This window comes from Apodemus sylvaticus, chromosome 1 (genome assembly GCF_947179515.1).
Source record: "Apodemus sylvaticus chromosome 1, mApoSyl1.1, whole genome shotgun sequence".
Lineage (NCBI taxonomy): Eukaryota > Metazoa > Chordata > Mammalia > Rodentia > Muridae > Apodemus > Apodemus sylvaticus.
Window position 1 is genome coordinate 89,868,368 of NC_067472.1, and position 21,192 is coordinate 89,889,559.

The 21,192-nt window shown below is 39.9% G+C and overlaps 1 protein-coding gene across 1 annotated transcript; it reads right to left on the reverse strand.

Annotated features, from left to right (window-relative positions):
- Positions 1 to 1,019: 1,019 nt before the first annotated feature.
- Positions 1,020 to 16,053, reverse strand: C1H11orf58 (chromosome 1 C11orf58 homolog). Its single transcript, XM_052200758.1, has 5 exons — positions 15,835 to 16,053; positions 9,845 to 9,928; positions 4,251 to 4,311; positions 2,766 to 2,875; positions 1,020 to 2,019 (listed from the first exon to the last, which is right to left on the reverse strand). Exons 1-5 carry the CDS (start codon positions 15,895 to 15,897, stop codon positions 1,792 to 1,794), a joined length of 546 nt encoding a protein of 181 aa, XP_052056718.1. The 5' UTR covers positions 15,898 to 16,053; the 3' UTR covers positions 1,020 to 1,791.
- Positions 16,054 to 21,192: the final 5,139 nt, after the last annotated feature.

Consider the following 21,192-nt stretch of genomic DNA (forward strand, 5'->3'; position numbering starts at 1 on the left):
TTTAACTGGATTGGTGGAAATGCTTTAAGATCTCACTGATCTTCCTTTCATTCTTTTGTGGTCCTGAGTCTGGGGCCTTTACATACGCTAGTGAAGTGCCCTCCCAGGCAGCAGGTGTTTCCAGCTTCCCTTATTATTTCTGAGACAGTCCTTTTACGCAGCTTCTTATGACCTCAGGGCCATCAGCTCAGTCTCCCTAGCACTAGGATGTCTGGCCAGCACCCTCATGGTTCTCTTCTTAAATGGTGTTTTGCCTTCTGGTATGTTTGTGCAGCACTTGTGTGCCTGGTGCCTGTGGAGGTGAGAAGGGCACCCTGGATTCCTTGGAACTGAAATTAGTTGTAAGCTGCCATGTAGGCGAACCTGGATCCTCTGGAAGGACAGCCAGTGCTCTTAATCACTGAGCCTCTTATCTATTCTTAAACACAAATTAGTTTTCAGTTTCTACTTAAATTAACTGTAATGTGCAATCCCAGAGGCTGGATTTGAAAAATGAGTGTTTAAGCTAAAACCAAACTTCTTTGAGGTACTTTACACACACTGTTGATCATCCAGAGAATACTTATATGGGTAGTTCTTACTTGTAGAGTGTGAGGAATTAAAAAACAAAACAAAAAGGCCCTTTGGGTGAAAATACAAAATGTAGTCTGTAAATCAGAAATCAGCTGCTCTGTGCCCCCACATTTCAACTTTCCAAAGAGCAGCTTTCCAAAGCCCAGCTCACCAGGCACACACTGCTGTCTGATATGTAACGGATCAATTCTGATATAGGCTGGATTCCCATCTGTAATCCCATTAAAATTTGACAATTATTCAAAGTTGCATCCACTACCCCATAATGCACCCATGTAGACTGCAGAGTCCTGCCCACTCACACTAGCAGCAGCACAGCTACCTGGTGATGCTTCTCTCAGCCATCAGTCTGGAGAAGATGGTAAGATGAACATGGTGTCCTACTTCTTATTCAATAAGCCTGTTCCCCATTTACAGACAATGAGGATAAAGGCATCACAATCAAATATGGGAAACTGCTTTCTCTTTATTTAGACCTTAGGAGGAAGAAAAATGAACTTTGGTCACATAGTATCTTAAAAAAAAAATCCAGTTTTACATATTTCTAAATACATAGGACTAAACAGGCAGAGAAATAATTTCTTCTGTAAAAACTGGCCAAATTTTATCAAAACTTTACCGTACAGTGAAATCAAATTCTATAAAGACATTTTGGGTTTGCAACCTTTGAATAATGTGACAGGGCAGTTCCACACACCAGTGTCCTGTGCCTGCTCTAGTCCAAGAGCATAGACTAACACAAGCAGGGACTGCCCACGACGGCTGCGGTGTGGCTGGGAGCAGCCACATCCACGACGGACAGGTCTACTTTAACAAGCGTAACCAAGGGAACACATCACAGTATCAAATGAACCATGTAAGAGAAAAACAGGAACAAACCAAAAGATGAAGATGAGAGAGCTACCACAGACAAAGCAAGTGTCCCCCACAGTGCTCCTATGGGCAAACGGTGGGGGGAGGGCAGATGAGCTAATATGAAAGGAAGCTGAGTACAGTATTTATTTCTTATTTTATACAACTCTGACTCTTTACAAAAATGGTTATAGTCATGCCCGGAGAAATGTAACCCACGGCATTTGAAAGCAAACACTCTTTGTAGTTATTTAAAAGGGCCTTTTTAAAAATTATAATACAAAGGCCTGTGCTCTATAAGCAGTCCTCCACTGTGCATTATAACAAGAAGGCTCACTTTTAATACAAAGACTAAGTGTTTGGGAGTTAGGAGCCACTGGACTTGACAAACATCATCTTGTAATTGCTCTTGGCATCTTTTTTGCTCTTCGGGTCTTCTGTGTCATCAGGATGCTCTGAAGCATGGAGCTCCTCTGCAGACTCCTCCTTCTCAGACTCGGAATCACTGTCCGAGTCATCTGCACTCTCAGCATCAGGAGAGTCATCCTCATCCTCATCTCCAGCCACATCACCTTCTCCATCATGATCTTCTACCTGAAACATCAACCAAAGGCGCATGAAGGAAAAGCAAGCACCACTGGCCAGGGAAGAGCCAGGAACTGGCATTGGTCATAATTTTTGTCTGTCTTAACAGCCCCACTGATCCCAGGAGGCAGAGGCAGGTGGATCTCTATGAGTTCAAGTTCCAGCAGGGGTTACATAGTAAGACCCTGTCTCAAAACACCCCAGCCCCCAAAGCAGTCCACTTAATAGTATTAGGTCAGTATTCCATAGGCAAATCAAATCCCTGGCTGCTGAGGGAACGACTGAGGGCAGCCACTCCAGGATTTACGGAGGGCTTCCCAGGAGCTCTCCGTTGTCCCTGCCTCTAGCTTGACATTTCCTGCTGCTCTCTTCCTGAAACAGCATCTGTTAGTAATTCACACCACACCAGTCATTATTATACATTGGCACTTATTACAGAGACCAGTTAAGAAACAGCTAAGAAACAAACCTAAGCCAGAATTTTAAACTTACATGAAAGATTTTATCTTACGAGTGTTTATTCATATCTATTAAAGGTCTACCTAGTTTAAGTAAAATTTACCCTAAGCCAACATTGGAAAAACTCATTTTAACTCCTTAAGAACATTTCCTGACTCTCTAGTGGCAGAGCCATGTTGTCAGAGTGTTTGAGGCGGCTGATGAGGAAGCATTTTCTCTCTATTGGGGTTCCCTTCTGCTCTGGCAACCCAAACATCAAATGAAAGCGATCGCGTCCCAGCTGTGAGCAGCCGTACCTCACTGAAGCCGAGCCCACAGTGCCGCCGGTACCGTCCTGACAGTTTGCTGTCCATGCTCTGCTGGTACTGAGACTCCAGCTCTTCATTAATTTTCTTGTCTTCTTCCCCTGCGTGTCCATTGTACTTTGGTTATGATTCAGTCAAATCAACAAAAACATTTGATTACACAAAAAGACCCACAAAACAGAGGCTATTCTATTCAGGGCTGAGTTCTCTAACTGTGATTAACTTCACAATGCGTTCTGTGGACGGTTTCTGTAGTACAGTTGTCATCTACTAAATAACACAGTAGCCAACAGACATATTTATGATGACTTAGGAGCCAACCTTCTGAATTTAAGTGTCTAAAGATCACTCTGAAGGTTTTGTCCAGTGACCTAAAAACCTCTGATAACAAAGAGTATCTGTCTCTGAGCAGAGAGACCAAGAACAAGCAATTCTGCTCAGAGCAGGCAAGGGCATCTCAGGGCCTGCTAATGTTTCTTGGTGCTTGGCTTTGCTTCTCAGTTAATAGAACAAATAAACTAAAAACCCAAGTTATTTACTATGCAACATCTGCATGCTCACACTTACTCTGCACTAGGACGCAGAGCACTAACAGCCCTGTGAACCCCACTTAAAATGGATGGTCCCCAACAGTCTGTACTCAAGACTGGGCACAGTGCTTTAGTGTATAAACACAAAAGCAATTTTAGGTTCCAATCACAAGTTTTTGTGCTTTGGGTTATTTTCTTCATAGAGCTCTCAATGTCTTTGGTACTCATTATCTAGTGAGCACAGCGAGGACTGTCACGGTCTTTCATGCATTCATGTTATTTCACTTTGCTATAATTCCCAATTTTAAAAGAGGAAATATTAATTGCCAAAATGCCTTTCCATTTTGCAAAGCTGATGTTCAGCCTTATGGTACAATGCTAATCATTCTGAAATAACTAATGTCAGAAAAATGAGAGGTCAAATGATTTCTGAAATATACTATTTAAGTCACATAAATGATTCAGTTAAAATTTTTGTTCAAGGAACTGGTGAGATGGCTTAGTGGTTAGAGCACTGACTGCTCTTCCAGAGGTCCTGAGTTCAATTCCCAGCACCCACATGGTGGCTCACAACCATTCGTAATGAGATCTGACGTTCTCTTCTGGTGTGTCTGAAGAAAGCTACAGGGTACTTACATACAACAATAAATAAATCTTTAAAAAATTGTTTTGGCTCAATTAGTTTAGATTATGCTGTTAATTCATAACAACCAAGATTTTGTTTACTTTGCAGCAGACTGAATTAAAATCCAATTCATTTGCAGTTTTTATTAAAATTTTTTCCCAAATATTTTTTTCCTTTTCTGGTGCTGCTATAACCATGCTAGGTAACTGTTTTACCAATAGAATATATTTCCCTTGAAATGTTTTAATTAACAAAACTATGCACAGAAAAGCTCAAAATAATATAGATCTAGCACCTCTATTTTAATTATGTTTTTCTTACCTGTTCGGAAGTGAGATGTTGATTTGTGATCTCCTATAACAAGACGACCAGTGTGTTCTTTCTGTAAGAAAGAGGAAATATATTAAAACTTGAAATTGCTCATTCAATATAATTACTGGGTGTTCACTATAATGTAGTGTAAACTACTGCAGGCTTCTGGGATATTCTGAAGATTAAGGCATAAATCAATATCTCTGTCCTTATAGAATTATGTACTAGCAAGAAATACACAAATGTAAATAGTGGGTTATACGATGCCAGAAGGTAGTGCCATCAAAATAAAACAGAGAATACCCTGACAGAAAATTCAAAGGGGTAAAGATCAGGATCCAATATTTTGAGCCGAGGTCTCACTATGTAGACCAGGCTGGCCTTGAACTCATAAGAGATCTACCGGCATCTGCCTCCCAAGCATAGGGTTAAAGGCAAGCACCAGAAAATTAAGTCAGCGCAAGCATTTTCTTTCCTGCTAAGTGTGTTTTGTCATGGCCCCTTGCCCCCATCTCAACACTGGTTTCTCTATGTAGCTCTGACTATCCTGGAACTTATTCTGTAAACCAGGCTGGCAATTTAAGAGATCTGCCTACCTCTGCCCCCTGAGTGCTGGGATTAAAGAAAGGCATGCGCTATCATTATGCCTAGACCTCCTGAATTTCCTAAAACCTTTTCTACAATCTCTTCCAGATGCCTCAAGAATATCTTAGAAAGCAAGCAAACACCAAGTCTGTCTGGGCCGGTGCCCTGAACAGACCTTGGGCACAAACTCCGCAGCCAGTCCCACAACACCCAGAGGAAGCTCCACTCCCAGGCGCTTTTACACGCCCAAGATCCCAAGGTCCCAGGAGCTTGGTCACACCAGGATCTTGGGGTCCCAGAGGCAGCTTGAATTCCAGGAGCTTGGACACACCCAGGATGATCTCGGGATTACAGGATCCCAGAATCACAGGACCACAGAGACAGCTCAACTCTGAGGAGTTCTGACACAACCAGGATCCCAGGAAGGAAAGGCTCCAGTCAGATATAGCGAGGACAGGTAGCACTTGCTATAACCAGATGACAGGAAGCAAGCATAAGACCATAAGCAACAGAAACCAAGGTTACTTGGCATCATCAGAACCCTAGTCTTCCACCATAGCAAGTCCTGGATGCACCATTACACTGGAAAAGCAAGATTTGGATCTAAAATCACTTCTCATGATAATGATAGAGGACTTTAAGAAGGACATAAATAATTCCCTTAAAGAAATACAGGAAAACACAGGTAAACAGCTAGAAGCCCTTAAAGAGGAAACACAAAAATCCCTTAAGGAATTACAGAAAAACACAAAAACAGGCAAAGGAAATGAACAAAACTATCTAGGATCTAAAAATGGAACTAGAAACAATAAATAAATCACAAAGTGAGACAACCCTGGAGCTTGAAAACCTAGGAAAGAGATCAGGAGTCATAGATGCAAGCATCAATAGAATACAAGAGATGGAAGAGAGAATCTCAGGTGCAGAAGATACCATAGAAAACACTGATACAACAGTCAAAAAACAAAAAAACAAAAAGAGCCCCCAAAAGCAAAAAGCTCCTAACCCAAAACATCTAGGATATCCAGGACACAATGAGAAAACCAAACCTAAGGATAATAGGTATAGAAGAGGGAAGATTCTCAACTTAAAGAGCCAGTAAAGCTGGGTGGTGGTGGCGCACGCCTGTAATCCCAGCACTTGGGAGGCAGAGGCAGGTGGATTTCTGAGTACAAGGCCAGCCTGGTCTACAGAGCGAGTTCCAGGCCAGCTAGGGCTACACAGAGAAACCCTGTCTCGAAAAACTAAAAAGAAAAAAAAAAAAGGGCCAGTAAATATCTTCAACAAAATTATAGAAGAAAACTTCCCTAAAGAGATGCCCGTGAACATACAAAAAGCCTACAGAACTCCAAAAAGACTGGACCAGAACAGAAATTCCTCCCATCACATAATAGTCTAAACACCAAATGCACAAAACAAAGAATATTAAAAGCAGTAAGGGAAAAGGTCAAATAACACATAAAGGCAGGCCTATCAGAATCACACCAGACTTCTCACCAGAGACCTTGAAAGCTAGAAGATCCTGGGCAGATCTCATGCAGACTCTAAGAGAACACAAATGCCAGTCCAGGCTACTATACCCAGCAAAACTCTCAATCATCATAGATGGAGAAACCAAGATATTCCATGACAAAACCAAATTTATACAATATCTTTCTACAAATCCAGCCCTAAAAAGGATAATAGATGGAAAACACCAACACAAGGAGAGAAACTATACCCTAGAAAAAGCAAGAAAGTAATCTTTCATCAAACCCACACAAACATAATTCCACTTCTAACAACAAAAATAACAGGAAGTAACAATCACTTTTCCTTAATATCTCTTAATATGAAAATTAGTATTACCAACATATTATCAATTGAAATTAAAAAATATGAGGAATTAAGAAATTTGTTGGCTGTCATCCAGTGGTCTAATTTGGTAAGTGGAGAAATATGTCCAATATTGTACAATCCATAAACACTTTGATTGTTTGTATGTGACAGTGTCTTGCTGTGTACCACATAATGGTCTTGATATCATGTTTCTCCTATCTCAGCCTCTCTATAAGTAGGATTGTTTATTTGATGTTTTTACACTATACTGTGGTTTTCAGAACAGCTTACATATCTCAAAATTATTTATATAGCCAAAGGAAATGTAGAAAATTAATTTGGGAGGTGGCTTGTAAGAGAACAACAAAGTGAGATTGAATGTTTTGCTTGATATTTATAATTATTGTATCAAGTTTGAAGAAGATGACCTTATAGGTTACTCTTTTCTGAGGTGAATGCTTTTCAAAATCATCACAGCCAATGAACCAGAATCTTATCCTCACCTAATGATTGTGCCACCCTCCAAGCAGAGCCATTGTTCATTGAAATAGTTGATGCATGACTTCATGGATAGACCATCTTAATACACACACCATTTCTTAAATGAATGTAACCTGTTCCCTGTGGGCTGAGAATGATGACAATCACTCAAGTCAAATATCTTTGACCATAGCAGGAAATCTGTATCCAAACAATCAATTCCTTGGCACAGCAGAACTGTTAGCTCTTAACTTAGCTACTATGGAGGTGAAATCCTTTGGTGATTGAGGGACATTCAAGTACAGCCTTATCACAATGAACTCCAATGTCTAAGAATTGTTCTTATTTTGGGCTTTTACCACAGTAAGAACAAAGATTTTAAACTCTACTAAAAACAAAACAAACCAAAGACTTTATCTTTTTAATGTTCATTTAATAACATGTCCATCATTTTTATGATTGGTATAAAAACATTCAGTATTGAATATAAAAAATAAAAATATAAATTATAAAAAAAACTGCAAGCAAGCAAACAAACAAAACAAAACCACCCCCCCCCCAAACTTATGTAGATTGAAAGCAAATAATAGCCTTAGCCAGGCAGTGGTGGCACACGGCTTTAATCCTAACACTCGGGAGGCAGAGGCAGGCGGATTTCTGAGTTTGAGCCCAGCCTGGTCTACAGAGTGAGTTCCAGGACAGCCAGGGCTACACAGAGAAACCCTGTCTCGTAAGAAAATAAATAAATAAATAAATAAATAAATAAATAAGGACATCATGTACCAAGTAATAGAAAATGAAGATTACTATTTACAATATACCACAATTAACTAGCTAGTTCTTTATTAGATTACAATAAACCCTCAATTTCAACCTGTCAAAGACAGACCTTAAAACAATGTAATACAAAACATAAAAATACTTTGATTCAGCCGGGCGGTGATGGCGCATGCCTGTAATCCCAACACTCTGGGAGGCAGAGGCAGGTGGATTTCTGAGTTCAAGGCCAGCCTGGTCTACAGAGTGAGTTCCAGGACAGTCAGGGCTATACAGAGAAACCCTGTCTTGAAAAAACCCAAATCCAAAAAACCAAAAACCAAAAACCAAACAAACAAACAAACAAACAAAAAACCAAAAACAAAAAACCAAAAAAGCAAAAAAAAAAACAAACAAAAAAACAAAACAACCCCCCCACACACACAAAAAAATTTGATTCAAAGAAACTACAAAATTAGTCTCATTATGTTAGCTCCCATTTCATTTCCTAACATAGAAAAGGAACCCATGAAAAGAGGGAAAGATTAAATCTAATTCCAAAGCAACCTTAACAAGCACCTGTGGAGACAACTGTATGTCTTCCTGTTTCTCCCACCTAAGGACACATCTAAGCTCCACCTTTAGGCAAAGATTTATATGATGGTAGAAAGTCCATTAACTTTTTACCAAATTTTACAGATTCTGTTAGGATGTTTTTAATACTGTCAGAATTTCCATCCTAATACTTGATCATATCCCCTAAATTATTACTTTATACACCTTTAACAAATCTTTTATTTGTAGATTCCAAAAGGAAGTTGTATACTACCACAAAACTACCAATCACTAGGAAGCAAGGACCATTGACTCACTATAGACATGCTTCCAGACAGCTCTGTGAGGGTCTGCTGCTCTCAGCCCTCTCTCCTCAGAACCCTCTGCTGGGAGCCATGCTTGCAGATCTGCCCACTACTACTTCTGGAAGCTTTCTTGTGCGGAAGAGTCAGAGCTAACTGGCTACCTCTGTATGCTCCCTCACACTAATGACTCTATATTAGTTTCCGTTTCTTTCAATGCACAACAGTCACGTCACCACTGGTGATACCCAGGATGCAGAGTAGTGCTGGCATATCTTAGATAATTAGTAACTGCAGGTGAAATGCACCAGGACTTCCAGCGTACACCAAAAACAAAGGGTGGGGTTTTATTTTGGGATGTTGAAAAGAAGATAATGCTCTGCCAGTGCTTTCAAATGCAGTTTGTAAAACAAAACTGCTAGGAAAAGAAAGGTTTTCAAAGAGTGCTTTCTTAGTACCTATAACTACACATTTAATTAAACTTGGGAGTATTACAAGATATATGCAACATTCCTACAATTAGGCCTCTGATAAGGACTAGTCCCTTGGCTGCTACTTTAAGGGCTATGAAACACAGACTTCTGACTTTGGGCAGCAGCTGTAATTGCTTAGAAATGCCTACTATGAAAACCACCAGGTGGCCGGGCGGTGGTGGCGCACGCCTGTAATCCCAGCACTCTGGGAGGCAGAGGCAGGCGGATTTCTGAGTTCGAGGCCAGCCTGGTCTACAGAGTGAGTTCCAGGACAGTCAGGGCTTTACAGAGAAACCCTGTCTTGAAAAAACCAACCAACCAACCAACCAAACAAACAAACAAAAAACAACAACACCAAAAACCGAAAACCACCAGGCAGCAAACCATCAGCTGAGTTTATACAAATCCAATTTTCTTCATACAGTCTCTAACCATACTAATCAAAGGTGCAGAAAAGTCCAGACTGGTTCAGAAATAGTATAAATTGAAAACATTTGGTTAAGCTAGGTGTATTTCCCAAAGCCAAAAATAAATCAAACGGAAAAAAATGGACCCCCGAGATGCCCCATACTCCTCCCTTAACCATATAAACACAGCACTGTCTTAAAGATAAAAACAAACACACAATGCTTACCTTTCCGGCACCCATAAGTCTCAAGAACTTTTGTTTTCTTTCTTCATTGCCCAAGTCTGCTGCCTCCCAATTGCTAGATCCAAGCTGCAAGACAATAATTATCTTGGTTTTTGTTTCTGCATTTACAAGTACTAAAATAATTAAAATCAATCTCTAAGTTTTCTTCTGCCAGTTTTAACTAACTTGGCCTCATGGTTTTTAGAAGTTAATCACTGTATCACATCTGAGTTCTGCTAGGCTCCCCCCCCCACCCCACCCCCACACACTTCATGGCAGAACCCTTAATTTTATTTATTTGTTTATTTTTTTGGTTTTTCAAGACAGGGTTTCCCTGTGTAGCCCTGGCTGTCCTGGAACTCACTCTGTAGACCAGGCTGGCCTCAAACTCAAGAAATCCACCTGCCTCTGTCTCCCAAGTGCTGGGATTAAAGGTGTGCACCACCACCACCCAGCTAAACCCTAATTTTGTTACAGCCACAACTGTCTATAAAGCCAGAAAATGCCAGCATCACAGAGTACTCATACATTACTGTGTACACACTCCTGTGGGTCCCCAGCTCCAAGATGCAAATCTGTGACACCTACTACCCTAGATCAAGCTGTGAAGGGGACTAGAGCACTCAGGACCTGAAGGCTGCCAGGACTGTTAAACAAAGCTTTAAAAATTCTGGGTTTGGGCCAGTACGATGGCTCAATGGGAGAAGGGGCTTGCTGCCTAGCCTGACAACCTAAGTTTAATCCCTGGGATTCCCAAGTGGAAGGAAGGGACTGACTCCCATGTAGTGAGTGTGACATGGAGTTATGCTATGTGTACACATGTAAGTACACATGTACACATACACAAAAAAGTAATAAATCACTCAAAAATACACTTTGCTGATATTCTAAGGAATAGAATGTCATCATAATCTTTCAGGTGCTTGTTTGAGAAATTCCAAGTATTTATTAGACCCAAAATGTTATACATTTTATTGTTTCTTAGAGATCTTCCAAAAAAAAAAAAAAAGACTAAAATTCATTGTATCTTTCAAGTAACAATGTGTCACTGAACCCTTTTGTTAATTTATGTACTATAGAATCATAATAACTATATTTTCCTCTACATTTTGAAACAAATGTAAGATTTCATTAAAATCTGTCAACAACTTGCAGCCATACTAAAGATGACTAAAAGTAATGAAACAGAAAAGAGAAAAACTTTGTGCACTATATTGTGTCAAATACTTTACTGTCAAAATGTCCAGTCATCTGTTGTGCAGAATTTTACATTTTTATCCAAAAGAAGAAAACTGACAAATGGCATTTAGAACTAAGATTTTTAAAAAAGAAGAGGGCCAGAGAGCTGTCTCCGTGTTAAGAGCAACAGATGCTCTTTTAGAGACCCTGGGTTTGGTTCCCAGCACTGCTGTGGCAGTTGACAGCTGTCTGTGACTCCCGTTCTATGAAATCTCTTCTGGCCTCCATGGGTACGAGGCATATACTTGATGTACAGACATATTTGTAAGCAACACACTTATACACACAAAAACTAGTAATAAAGCAAAACAGCAGGTAGTATAGACTATAGGCTAAAAATGAGGATGAAGTCATGTGCAAATAACTCAGGCTGATTCTTTGTATAATAAATGACTAGATGAGTTTTTCCAACCCAATCAAGTAAGACAAAACAGGAATAAAGAATATGGTACCCTCATCCATAAAGCCACTCAATGGGAAGGGCTCCGTTTTGCAGAAAGAGTTTCACTTTGCAAGAAGAGCTGAGACCATCTAATTTTTCTAAAAGGATGCTTGACTTTTACTTTGTCTTTTATTATATGTGTACAACATTTACTTGATTTGTAATGGGCAAAGGCTGAAGACAGGTGTGCATACAAAGGTGACTAAAGAAAAAGATGATAAAGAAATGAAGACATTCATTGGATTGATCATTCTAACTAAAATATAATAAAAAATAAAAATGTTTTACAATTATGGAACAAAGGTGAAAAACCTCCAACACAAAATGGTAAGTCCTCAGTTTTCAAAGAATCCAAGTATTACATTTTGACTACAAAAATATAAGAAATAGAAGTGATGAGAAAGCTAAAACCTATTAGAAATGGATCAGTGACCTTTAACCATGTGCTCTAGCTGACACATGACATCAGCGACCAGTCAGCTGTATCCCCAGGATGCCAACTCTGTGGGTTAAAGACTGTTAAAAATCAGAAACCAATAGAGTACAAGTTTAGATTTGCTATTGTTAAATTTAGATTAAAATTCCTAGTTAGTAGTCATTGATAGTCCCCTTTTATTTCTCGGAAAATTACAAATGAAATATACAGAAAATTTAAAACAAGGAGAACAACTTCTCCTGGGCATTTGAGAGTTGAAACATTTGCTCCACACCACTTGTTCTTCTAAATTACATTTGGTGAGGAGATTATATGTTCTCATAATTTTGGCTGCCTAAGTTACAAATCTCTATTCCTTTCCATGACTGCAGATCTTTTTATAGATCAATTAGTCCTAACTATTTCTAGCTCATTATAATAAAGTACCACTACTACCAACTCTTATTCTCACTAAACTACTTGCCAAGACTGACATTTAACTTAGTTTTGATTCCTTATTTTACTAAGACTTTTCAGAAGTCTACTTTATGACTGGAGTGGTGGTCCATGACTATCTATAATCATGAGATTATAGACACAGCAGTGTCCTGTGCCTTGGGGCTACACAGAAAATTTAGGTACACAGTACCCTTGAATCAAAAGCCCAATGGCTGGGGGCACAGCTCAGTGGTAGAGAACTTGCTTAGCATCTATAAGGTTGTGGGTTTGATTTCCCACATCCAAAACCAAACTAAACCACAAATACCAATAGAAGAAACATCTTAAGAATGCATGAAGAGTTGCATACAGGTTAAAAATCTAATATGAAAACTGAAAAGCTGACTCCAAAGTTATTTTGAATGTTAAAATGGCCCAAATTATTCACCTGATCTTACAAGGTAACTCAATCAGAGGTAGGTGAAATCGGTCAATCTCTTACCTCTACTCAGACCTTATCCTCAAGATAGCTCATTATAAATATGCAAATATTCCCAAATCTAACAAATTCTGAAACCTGAAACACTCCTGGTTCTCAGCCTAAGGGTAGTCAACATGCAACCTTTTTTTTTTTTTTTTTTTTTTTTGCGAGACAGGGTTTCTCTGTGTAGTCCTGGCTGTCCTGGAATTCACTCAGTAGACCAGGCCGGCCTCTAACTCAGAAATCCGCCTGCCTCTGCCTCCCAAGGATTGCTGCATGTTGCATGTTGTGCTGGGATTACAGGTGTGTGCCAGCATGCCCAGCTCAACATGCAACCTTCTTTAACTTACAAATAACCTTCCACTCCCATTCCCTCTAGAGCAGTGGTTCTCAACCTAGGAGCCTCTTTTGGGGATGGCATATCAGATGTTTACAGTATGGTTCATAATAGTAGCAAAATTAGTTATGAAGTAGCAACAAAAAATTTTATGGCTGGGGACCACCACAACACAAAGAACAGAACTGAAGGGCTGCAGCACTAGGAAGGCTGAGAACCACTGCTCTAGAGCCGCTCACAGTCCAACAAGCAAACAGATGGGCAGGTAATAAAAGACACAGGGCTCAGGGACTGCATGAGCAGCTCCCATTCTGACCACAACGTCTACTTCTTCCACACATACTGCACAGGGCCAAATTATCTCGTGTTCCACGAGCCATAGTTGCAGAACTGTAAAAACCTAAAAATACAACTATCTAGAATCCAACTTTTCCAATTTCCCCTCTATTACAAGAATACACTCAGGCTGGGGTTGTAGCTTACACATAAGGCCCAGGTTTCAATGACCAGCACATACACACACACACACACACACACAACAAGAACATAGCAGCAAACATGCTATGTCTTGACAACGTTTTTACCTGAATAATATTTTTACAATCTTTAATTAAATTAAATTAATTAATTAATTTTTTTGAGACAGGGTTTCTCTGTGTAGCCCTGGCTGTCCTGGAACTCACTCTGTAGACCAGGCTGGCCTCGAACTCAGAAATCCGCCTGTCTCAGCTGGGATTAAAGGCATGCACCACCGCCCGGCTAATTTCATTTTTTAATGCATTGTTGGTGGCTTTTGGTTCTTCCTTTCCAAGAACAGCAAGCACATTTCCAAAATACATAGTGCCTAATGAGTATTTGTGATTCTCCTACTCTGATAACAGCTTTCATTATCTACTTCAACCAAACCAATGAAGCCTCAAAAAGCTCTTTTTCCTCACCATAGACTGCAGTCAGTTTTGCTCCTCAGATACACATCCCACTGACTATAAACTTGAGATTACTTCTATGTTACCCTCTCCTAGCAGTGCATTCTGAGATATGATATCTATTTCTAGTATCTTCTGGTTTTGTTGCCCTCGATTATGCATAAAGTCACTGAACCAAAACCCCTTGCAGTAGATAACTACCACACTACTGATAGTAGATTTTCTAAAACTACCAGGTGTATCTTGAAAATAAAGATGAGCTAAGCAAACAAAAATATCAAGCAAGGTAACATCCAATTAGCAGTAAAAATAATAAACATAAACAACAGAAAATGAATTAAGAAAACCACTGTTAAGGGACAAGTTACTGTATATACCATAGCATTAACAACATTCTATTTGATAGAATAGTCAAAATCTCAGGTCCCAATCTTGAAATGGAACTATAATTACCTTTAAAGACAACAGTTACAGGATTTGAAATATATCAAAGTGCACCTGGCTCAAAAGTTGTTTTATTTCTGAGTCTATCAAAGCAAGTATGTGTGACATTCTAGTAATCACAGTTATTAGGAGGAAAACAGTGTAACAGTTCTTTTAGATCTATTTTAAAGTTTAGATCACTAAAAAACCTAGACATGTTCCTAACAATGCAGAATGACTGTATTAACAATGGAAGATCTAAATTCCAGTAGCAGGGATGACAAGGGACATGAATTACTCTCACAGACAACCAGTCATTCCTCCATTCTTTTTTAATTGATTATTAATCTTACAGGACTAAAATTTATTTAGATGCTCTTACTGTTCTAGTCCTCACCCCCATCTTCCAACCAAAAGAGTGTAGTTCTTAGTATTCTCTCATTAACTACAAAATAGTTCAGGGAGCCTTTTATAGCTCATAAAGGACTTATGAAAGACATCAAACTGCACTAAAAATTACAATTCTGAAGCTGACAATGTATGAATAAGTGAGATACACTTTTATCTGTCTCAAAGACGACTTCCTCATGTTCCCTTCCCACTACTATGATAGAGCTAAGACAAATATAACATAACCATCCTCTTCATTACTCTTTCAATTTCAGTATCTGGCACAGCAGTCAGTATTTAACAGGTTATAAGGGCCAGTTTATTATTTAAACTGATAAGCTGAAGGCATGAGAGGACAGGAAAAAGGTATTTGACATCAAAATGAGCTTCTGGCTCTCACTCCCTCTGACCTCGCCATTATTTCATTACCAAACTGTCTACCACAATCTTCGGCTTACTATTGGTCTCTGTTTATTATGAATGGAGTAGCAAAGGGCAGTACCAGTACACAGCAAAAAATGATTCGGACTGGAAAATTTGTCCAAATGTGATTGAACATTTCGCCATTGTCTGAGGAACGTTTAAAACCTAAATCAGGAGTATGACATATCTATCCTGAAATGACTAAGAAATGAGCTTCACCGGTCCCCCAAAACGCAAAAAACATCTGAATTAAGCTCTTTTTCCTTCTCGATCCTTCTCAGGATTTCCTTCCTCAACCCCCACTTCCTATGCAGGTCTCTGGATCTCAGCTCAGGGCTTCTTCAATGCTTCAGATTCTTTTAAGAAAAGGAAGACATCCCTTGTTGCGCCCCTTTCCTTCGGGCGCTTCTTCCTCCATCCACCCTTCCCGGCCTACCCCAGCCTTCACTAGGCCTCAACCCTCATCCATTGTTATTTACATCGTCGTCCGGGGAGGCTGAACGTTTCACCCCGTGTGGGTGAGACTCCCGGGCAGCACTCATCGCAGCTGGGATCCCGACGGGGATATGCCAAAGAGACTCGCAGTTCTCCTCAAACGCCACACCAGCAGCCCTAACCCAGCGGCCTGACCAAGCAGCGCCACTCCAGAACGCAGAGCCCCTCCGGGCCTTCTCCGCCACAGTCGTCACTGCTGCGGCCACTCGCCACCCTGGAGCACACCGGGAGTTGTAGTTTTTTGGACTCACTCTTTACTGGCCTGACTAAGCCATCTTCAGTGACTTAAACTACAATTCCCAAGAGGGCAAGCGAAGCATCTCGCGCGGTGTGGCGGGAGTGCCCTCGGAGACTACGCTTTCTTCGGCGTGTAGAGGGAGCTTTCCCGCGGATGGGTATGATGGTGATCGTTGGTGGAGAACTTCGTTGCTACAGAGAGGCCTAGAGTGGGTTTTCGCCTTTTTGTGTTAGGTTCTGCCCTGTTAGCAAACACATTCATCATAGTTAAACACATAGATTTAAACGTAATGTTTGAGGCGTTTTGAATAGGAGTTCTCGGCCCAAGACAAAAACCTTTAAAAAAAATGGCTTCTTTGACGACCCTAATGTCCGTGGTCTCTATTGCTCGCACGGGATATCTAGGCAATCCTGATTAATTTTTTTAAAGTACTTATTGAAATGAGTTCAGTGTGATGCTGAAGGCTTGTCAATTAGCTTAAAAAAAAAAAAAAAGAAAAGTAAAGAAAAGAAAAAGAAAGAAAAACAGGCTTACCCTCAGGAATTGTGGACCGTTTTCCAAGGGGCTTAGTGTATTCTGGGTAAAAGTGACCCTGACCCCTCTCTTAAGGTAGATATTATTTGAAACTTCATTTACTCAAGTCTCTCTGCGAGAAAATCATGTATCTTTAAAAAAATTTTTTTTTCTTGCCAGGCAGTAATGGCACACGCCTGTAATCCCAGCACTTGTGAGGCAGAGGTAGGCGGATTTCTGAGTTCGAGGCCAGCCTGGTCTACAGAGTGAGTTCCAGGACAGCCAGGGCTATACAGAGAAACCCTGTCTCGAAAAGGCCAAAAACAAAAACAAACAAACAAAAAAACCCCAACAAAACAAAACAAAAACTTAGGGTAGGGGTAAGGGGGCTAGTTTCCTATTAAAGTTACAATACGGTAGCATTCCTAACCTTTCCCAACTGTCTCCTTAGTCTAGTTCCAAGAGACACCACCCTTAGGATAGATACTTCGCTGCCCTTCCCGTTTACATCCTGTTTCTAGTTCCTTTTCCCCCCTTTCCCAGCACCAGCAATGATTAAGCTTCTCTCAAGATCTTGTAGTCCAGTGTTCAGATATTGAAGATAAACTTATATACATTAGGGCGTCTGAATTTTCATCCATAGATGAACCGAACATTCTGTCAGGATGACTTTCCCTTATTTATTCTGAAGCTTTTCAGCCTTGATTTAAAAAAGATTTTTAAATTATAAACAAACAGTATGACGGTACATGTCTAGAATAAGTTTCCACACTGAGTGGTCTATGAAACACCTGTCAGCTTCTGGACTCAACAGTTACTCCAGTTGAGCTGCTTGTACTACTTTCCTAAATTTCAGATGATGATGAACCATTGATAGAACTGTGCCCAAAGTGAGGCCTGGCTATGCCTGTAAACCTAGTATTTGGGAGGTGATGAAGGAAGATCAGTAGTTCAATATCATCCTCTCCTATATACTGTATTGTAGGTCAGCCTAGGTTACAGTTAGACCTCTCAAAACAAAAACAAAACAAAACAAAAAACTAAAAACAGCATCTGCTACCCCAAATCAGAGCTTAGAACTGTGCACACTGAGAAGACAGTTTCTTTTCTTTCTTTCCTTCTTTTTCTTTCTTTCTTTCTTTCTTTCTTTCTTTCTTTCTTTCTTTCTTTCTTTTTTTGAGAAGACAGTTTCTTAATTTTTGCAATCATAGATTCAATTTTACTTATTTTTGAAGCAGAGAACAGCTTTTAAATAAATTATATAAAAATACAGTTGGAGTCATATGTAATCAGCCTAACCAAGCAAAGAACAGACTAATCTGCTATTTCTGTGTTAAAGCACACAGTAAAGGAACACACCTATGAGGAAAGTATTTTTAGAAGTGGTTGCTTAGTCACTAGAATTAAAATATTTTACCTACTAACTTCATGAACCTACTTAGTTTTTATAAATGCAATTGCAATGGAATCCTATCTAACAAAGTAGGATGATTATAATTCACTTCAAATAGATTTGAAAAATTGTAATAAACACAATTTAGAACTATTAGTCATGTTACTGACGAAATAAGATGGCCCAGTAGCTACTTAAAGATAGCTAAGTGGCCGGGCGGTGGTGGTGCACGCCTGTAATCCCAGCACTCTGGAAGGCAGAGGCAGGCGAATTTCTGAGTTGGAGGCCAGCATGGTCTACAGAGTGAGTTCCACGACAGCCAGGCCTATACAGAGAAACCCTGTCTCGAAAAAAACCAAATTAAAAAAAGAAAAACAAAAAAACCCAAAAAAAACAAAGATAGCTAAGTGATTCTAAGATAAAGAGGATTATCATTAAGGTTAGTAGCTACTAAATTATTTTAGCTTTAGTAATAAATACAAAGTCCAGAAAAATTTAATGGGTTGATAATGTGCTTCTTATTCAGTAGATTTGTGGCACCTCTGGATGGCCATGTCTTCAAGTTATCATAAAACATCATCGAGCAAATCAAAACTCAGAATAACATAAAGACTGTATCATCTGAACAAACTTGACTCAGTTCATGTTCAGAAAGCTAGATATGAAGAAGAAATTGTATAGTAGTAGCAATATATGACACAGAGACTTAGTAATACTCTCCTCTCTTAACAAGGAGATACTTAACCATCAATGGAGCTATTATTAAATCCTTTCTCTAGTACCAAGACCACCCCAGCTCCACTTTTTGTTTCTTTGTTTTCTAGTACAATGCCACAAGGTAGTTAGTTAATGTCTTAAGTTTGTACTACTTTAGATATTCTCTGCTAATCCTTAAATTTTACCAAACACTTTAAGTGGATACATCTGGGACATATTTTCTGCATTCAAGGAATTTAAATTTTAATTGTAACAGTTTAAGTTCAGTTTACCGATTAACCATATATGTTAAGACAATTTGCCAAAGATAGAAATGAGCAAAAGTGATTACTGAATTACAGTCTGGGGAGTGCTGAATGTCTAGGAACTGGACCTCTAAAGATTATTTTAGTCTAGATGAGTGTGCACTTCCATTCGTAAGAAATACCTAACTCTTCAGGTACATTTTTTTTTTAAACAGTGAAAACATTTTCAAAATTCTTTCTCCTATCTCCTCCCCTCCCCCACCCATGTTTGGAAACAAGTTCTCACTAGCCCTGCTTGGCCTGGAATTCTCGGTAGCACACTGTGTCCCTGAACTCATGGTTTTATCTTACCCCCCAAGTGCTGCGGCTACAGATACATGCAGTCTTTTTTTTTTTTTTTGGTATTTTGGATTTGGTTTTTGTCGAGACAGGGTTTCTCTGTGTAGTCCTGGCTGTCCTGGAACACACTCTGTAGACCAGGCTGGCCTCGAACTCAGAAATCCACCTGCCTCTGCCTCCCAGAGTGCTGGGATTACAGGCGCATGCCACCACCGTCCGGCCAGATACGTGCAGTCTTACCTGGCTTTTACGTACAACAGAACTTCTTACCCGTATTTAATTTTACCTTAGTGCCTATTCACCAACTGCCCCCATTCATTTTTCTCAGTTTCTCCTTATGCTCTCTACTACTACGAGGTCAACTTTTAAATAATCCCTGTGGGAATGAACGAATCCCTCAGGGCTTGCCTTTCTGTCTCTCATTTATTCCCCTCGGTGCGCTCCAGTTCCGTGCATCACGGTCCACGCGACAGGATTCCGTTCCTTTGTAAGGCTCAGTGTTGTGCATATAGACTATGTCATCTGTTCACCATTGACTGATGCTTAGCTTGCTTCCATTTCTTGGCTATTATATAAATAATGCTGTGATAAAAATGGGAGCACAGATGTCTCTTCAACACAGTGCCTTCATTTCCTTTGTATACATACCAGTTGGATGATTGCTGCGTACCATATGATAGTTCTATTTTTAATTTTCTAAGAAACCTTCATACTGTTTGCTCTAATGGCTGTACCCATATCCATCCATTAGTAGTGTATGAACTACTTCTTCAGCATCCTCGATAGCAATATATATATTCAATACTGGTTTTTTTCTGGATTGAGGCAATCCACTCTGTGATTTGTTGTTGTTGTTGTTCTTCTCTAATGGTTAGTGATGGTGAGCATTTTCTCATCTATCTGTTGGCTGTGCGTCTTCTTTTGAGAAATGTTTATAAGCTCTGCCAGGGTTTGAAACCCCGGGCACACCCTAAAAGGCCAAATTCAATTTTTAAAATTATATGTTTTGAGACATGGTCTAGAGCTCAGACCGGCCTCAAATGCCTCATCCTCTCGTTTCAGGTTTATCAAGTTTGAAATTACAGGCGTGTACCACCATCCCTGACTCAAGTTCAACTTTAAATTGAAACTCTCAGAAAAATACTTCAGCTATTCTGCCACCCCCCATCATTCCTCTCCCAGGTACAGATGGCCATTGTGCCTCTGGATTTTTAAAAGAATACTCTCCTCCTCCTCTCCCTCCTCCTCTTCCTTCTCTTTGTGGAAGTATGTGCATGTCAGTGCAGTTGCTGGAAGAGGTTAAAGGTGTGGGGTTTCCCCTAGACCTGGAGTTACAGTTGGTTCTGAGCTGCCTGATGCAGATGCTAGGAATTAAACTTGCATCCTTGCAATGGTAGTATGTACTCTTAGCAGCTGAGCCGCCATCCCAGCCTCATCTGATGTCTCCTACTGTACAGTTAGTGAGACAGGGGTCATAATGTGCTTTATTTCTTTTTAGTTTTCAAAGATCAACACACATGCACTGAACATAGTGGCACACACAGCTTTAATCCCAACACCTGGAAGGCAGAGGCAGGTGAATTTCTGTGAGTTTGAGGCAAGCCTGGTCTACATAGTTCCAGGATAGTCTAAATTTCTGGAGCTATGTAGTGAGACCCTGTCCCAAAACAAAACCAAACCAGCAACAACACCCCAAACCCACATATACTAATGAATTTCACTGTGGCACTTTTGCATACACTTTGTTTTCGTCGATATTCCCACACCCCCATTCTTGCTCTCTACCCACTTCAGCTGGTCCCCTTTCTTTCCCTAGTAGATGCCTTCTGCGTTTAAAACAAGGCTTAAACATGTATTTTACTTGTTCATTTTGTATTTCTGTGTCTGTCTGTCTGTC

Excerpts from the sequence above, each read along its gene's own strand:
- C1H11orf58 (XM_052200758.1), bottom strand. The coding sequence starts at position 15,897 with ATGAGTGCTGCCCGGGAGTCTCACCCACACGGGGTGAAACGTTCAGCC. Across the intron at positions 9,929-15,834 it reads CAGCCTCCCCGGACGACGAT|CTTGGATCTAGCAATTGGGA; the intron begins GTAAATAACAAT and ends ATTGTCTTGCAG. Across the intron at positions 2,876-4,250 it reads AACATCTCACTTCCGAACAG|GGGAAGAAGACAAGAAAATT; the intron begins GTAAGAAAAACA and ends ATGGACACGCAG.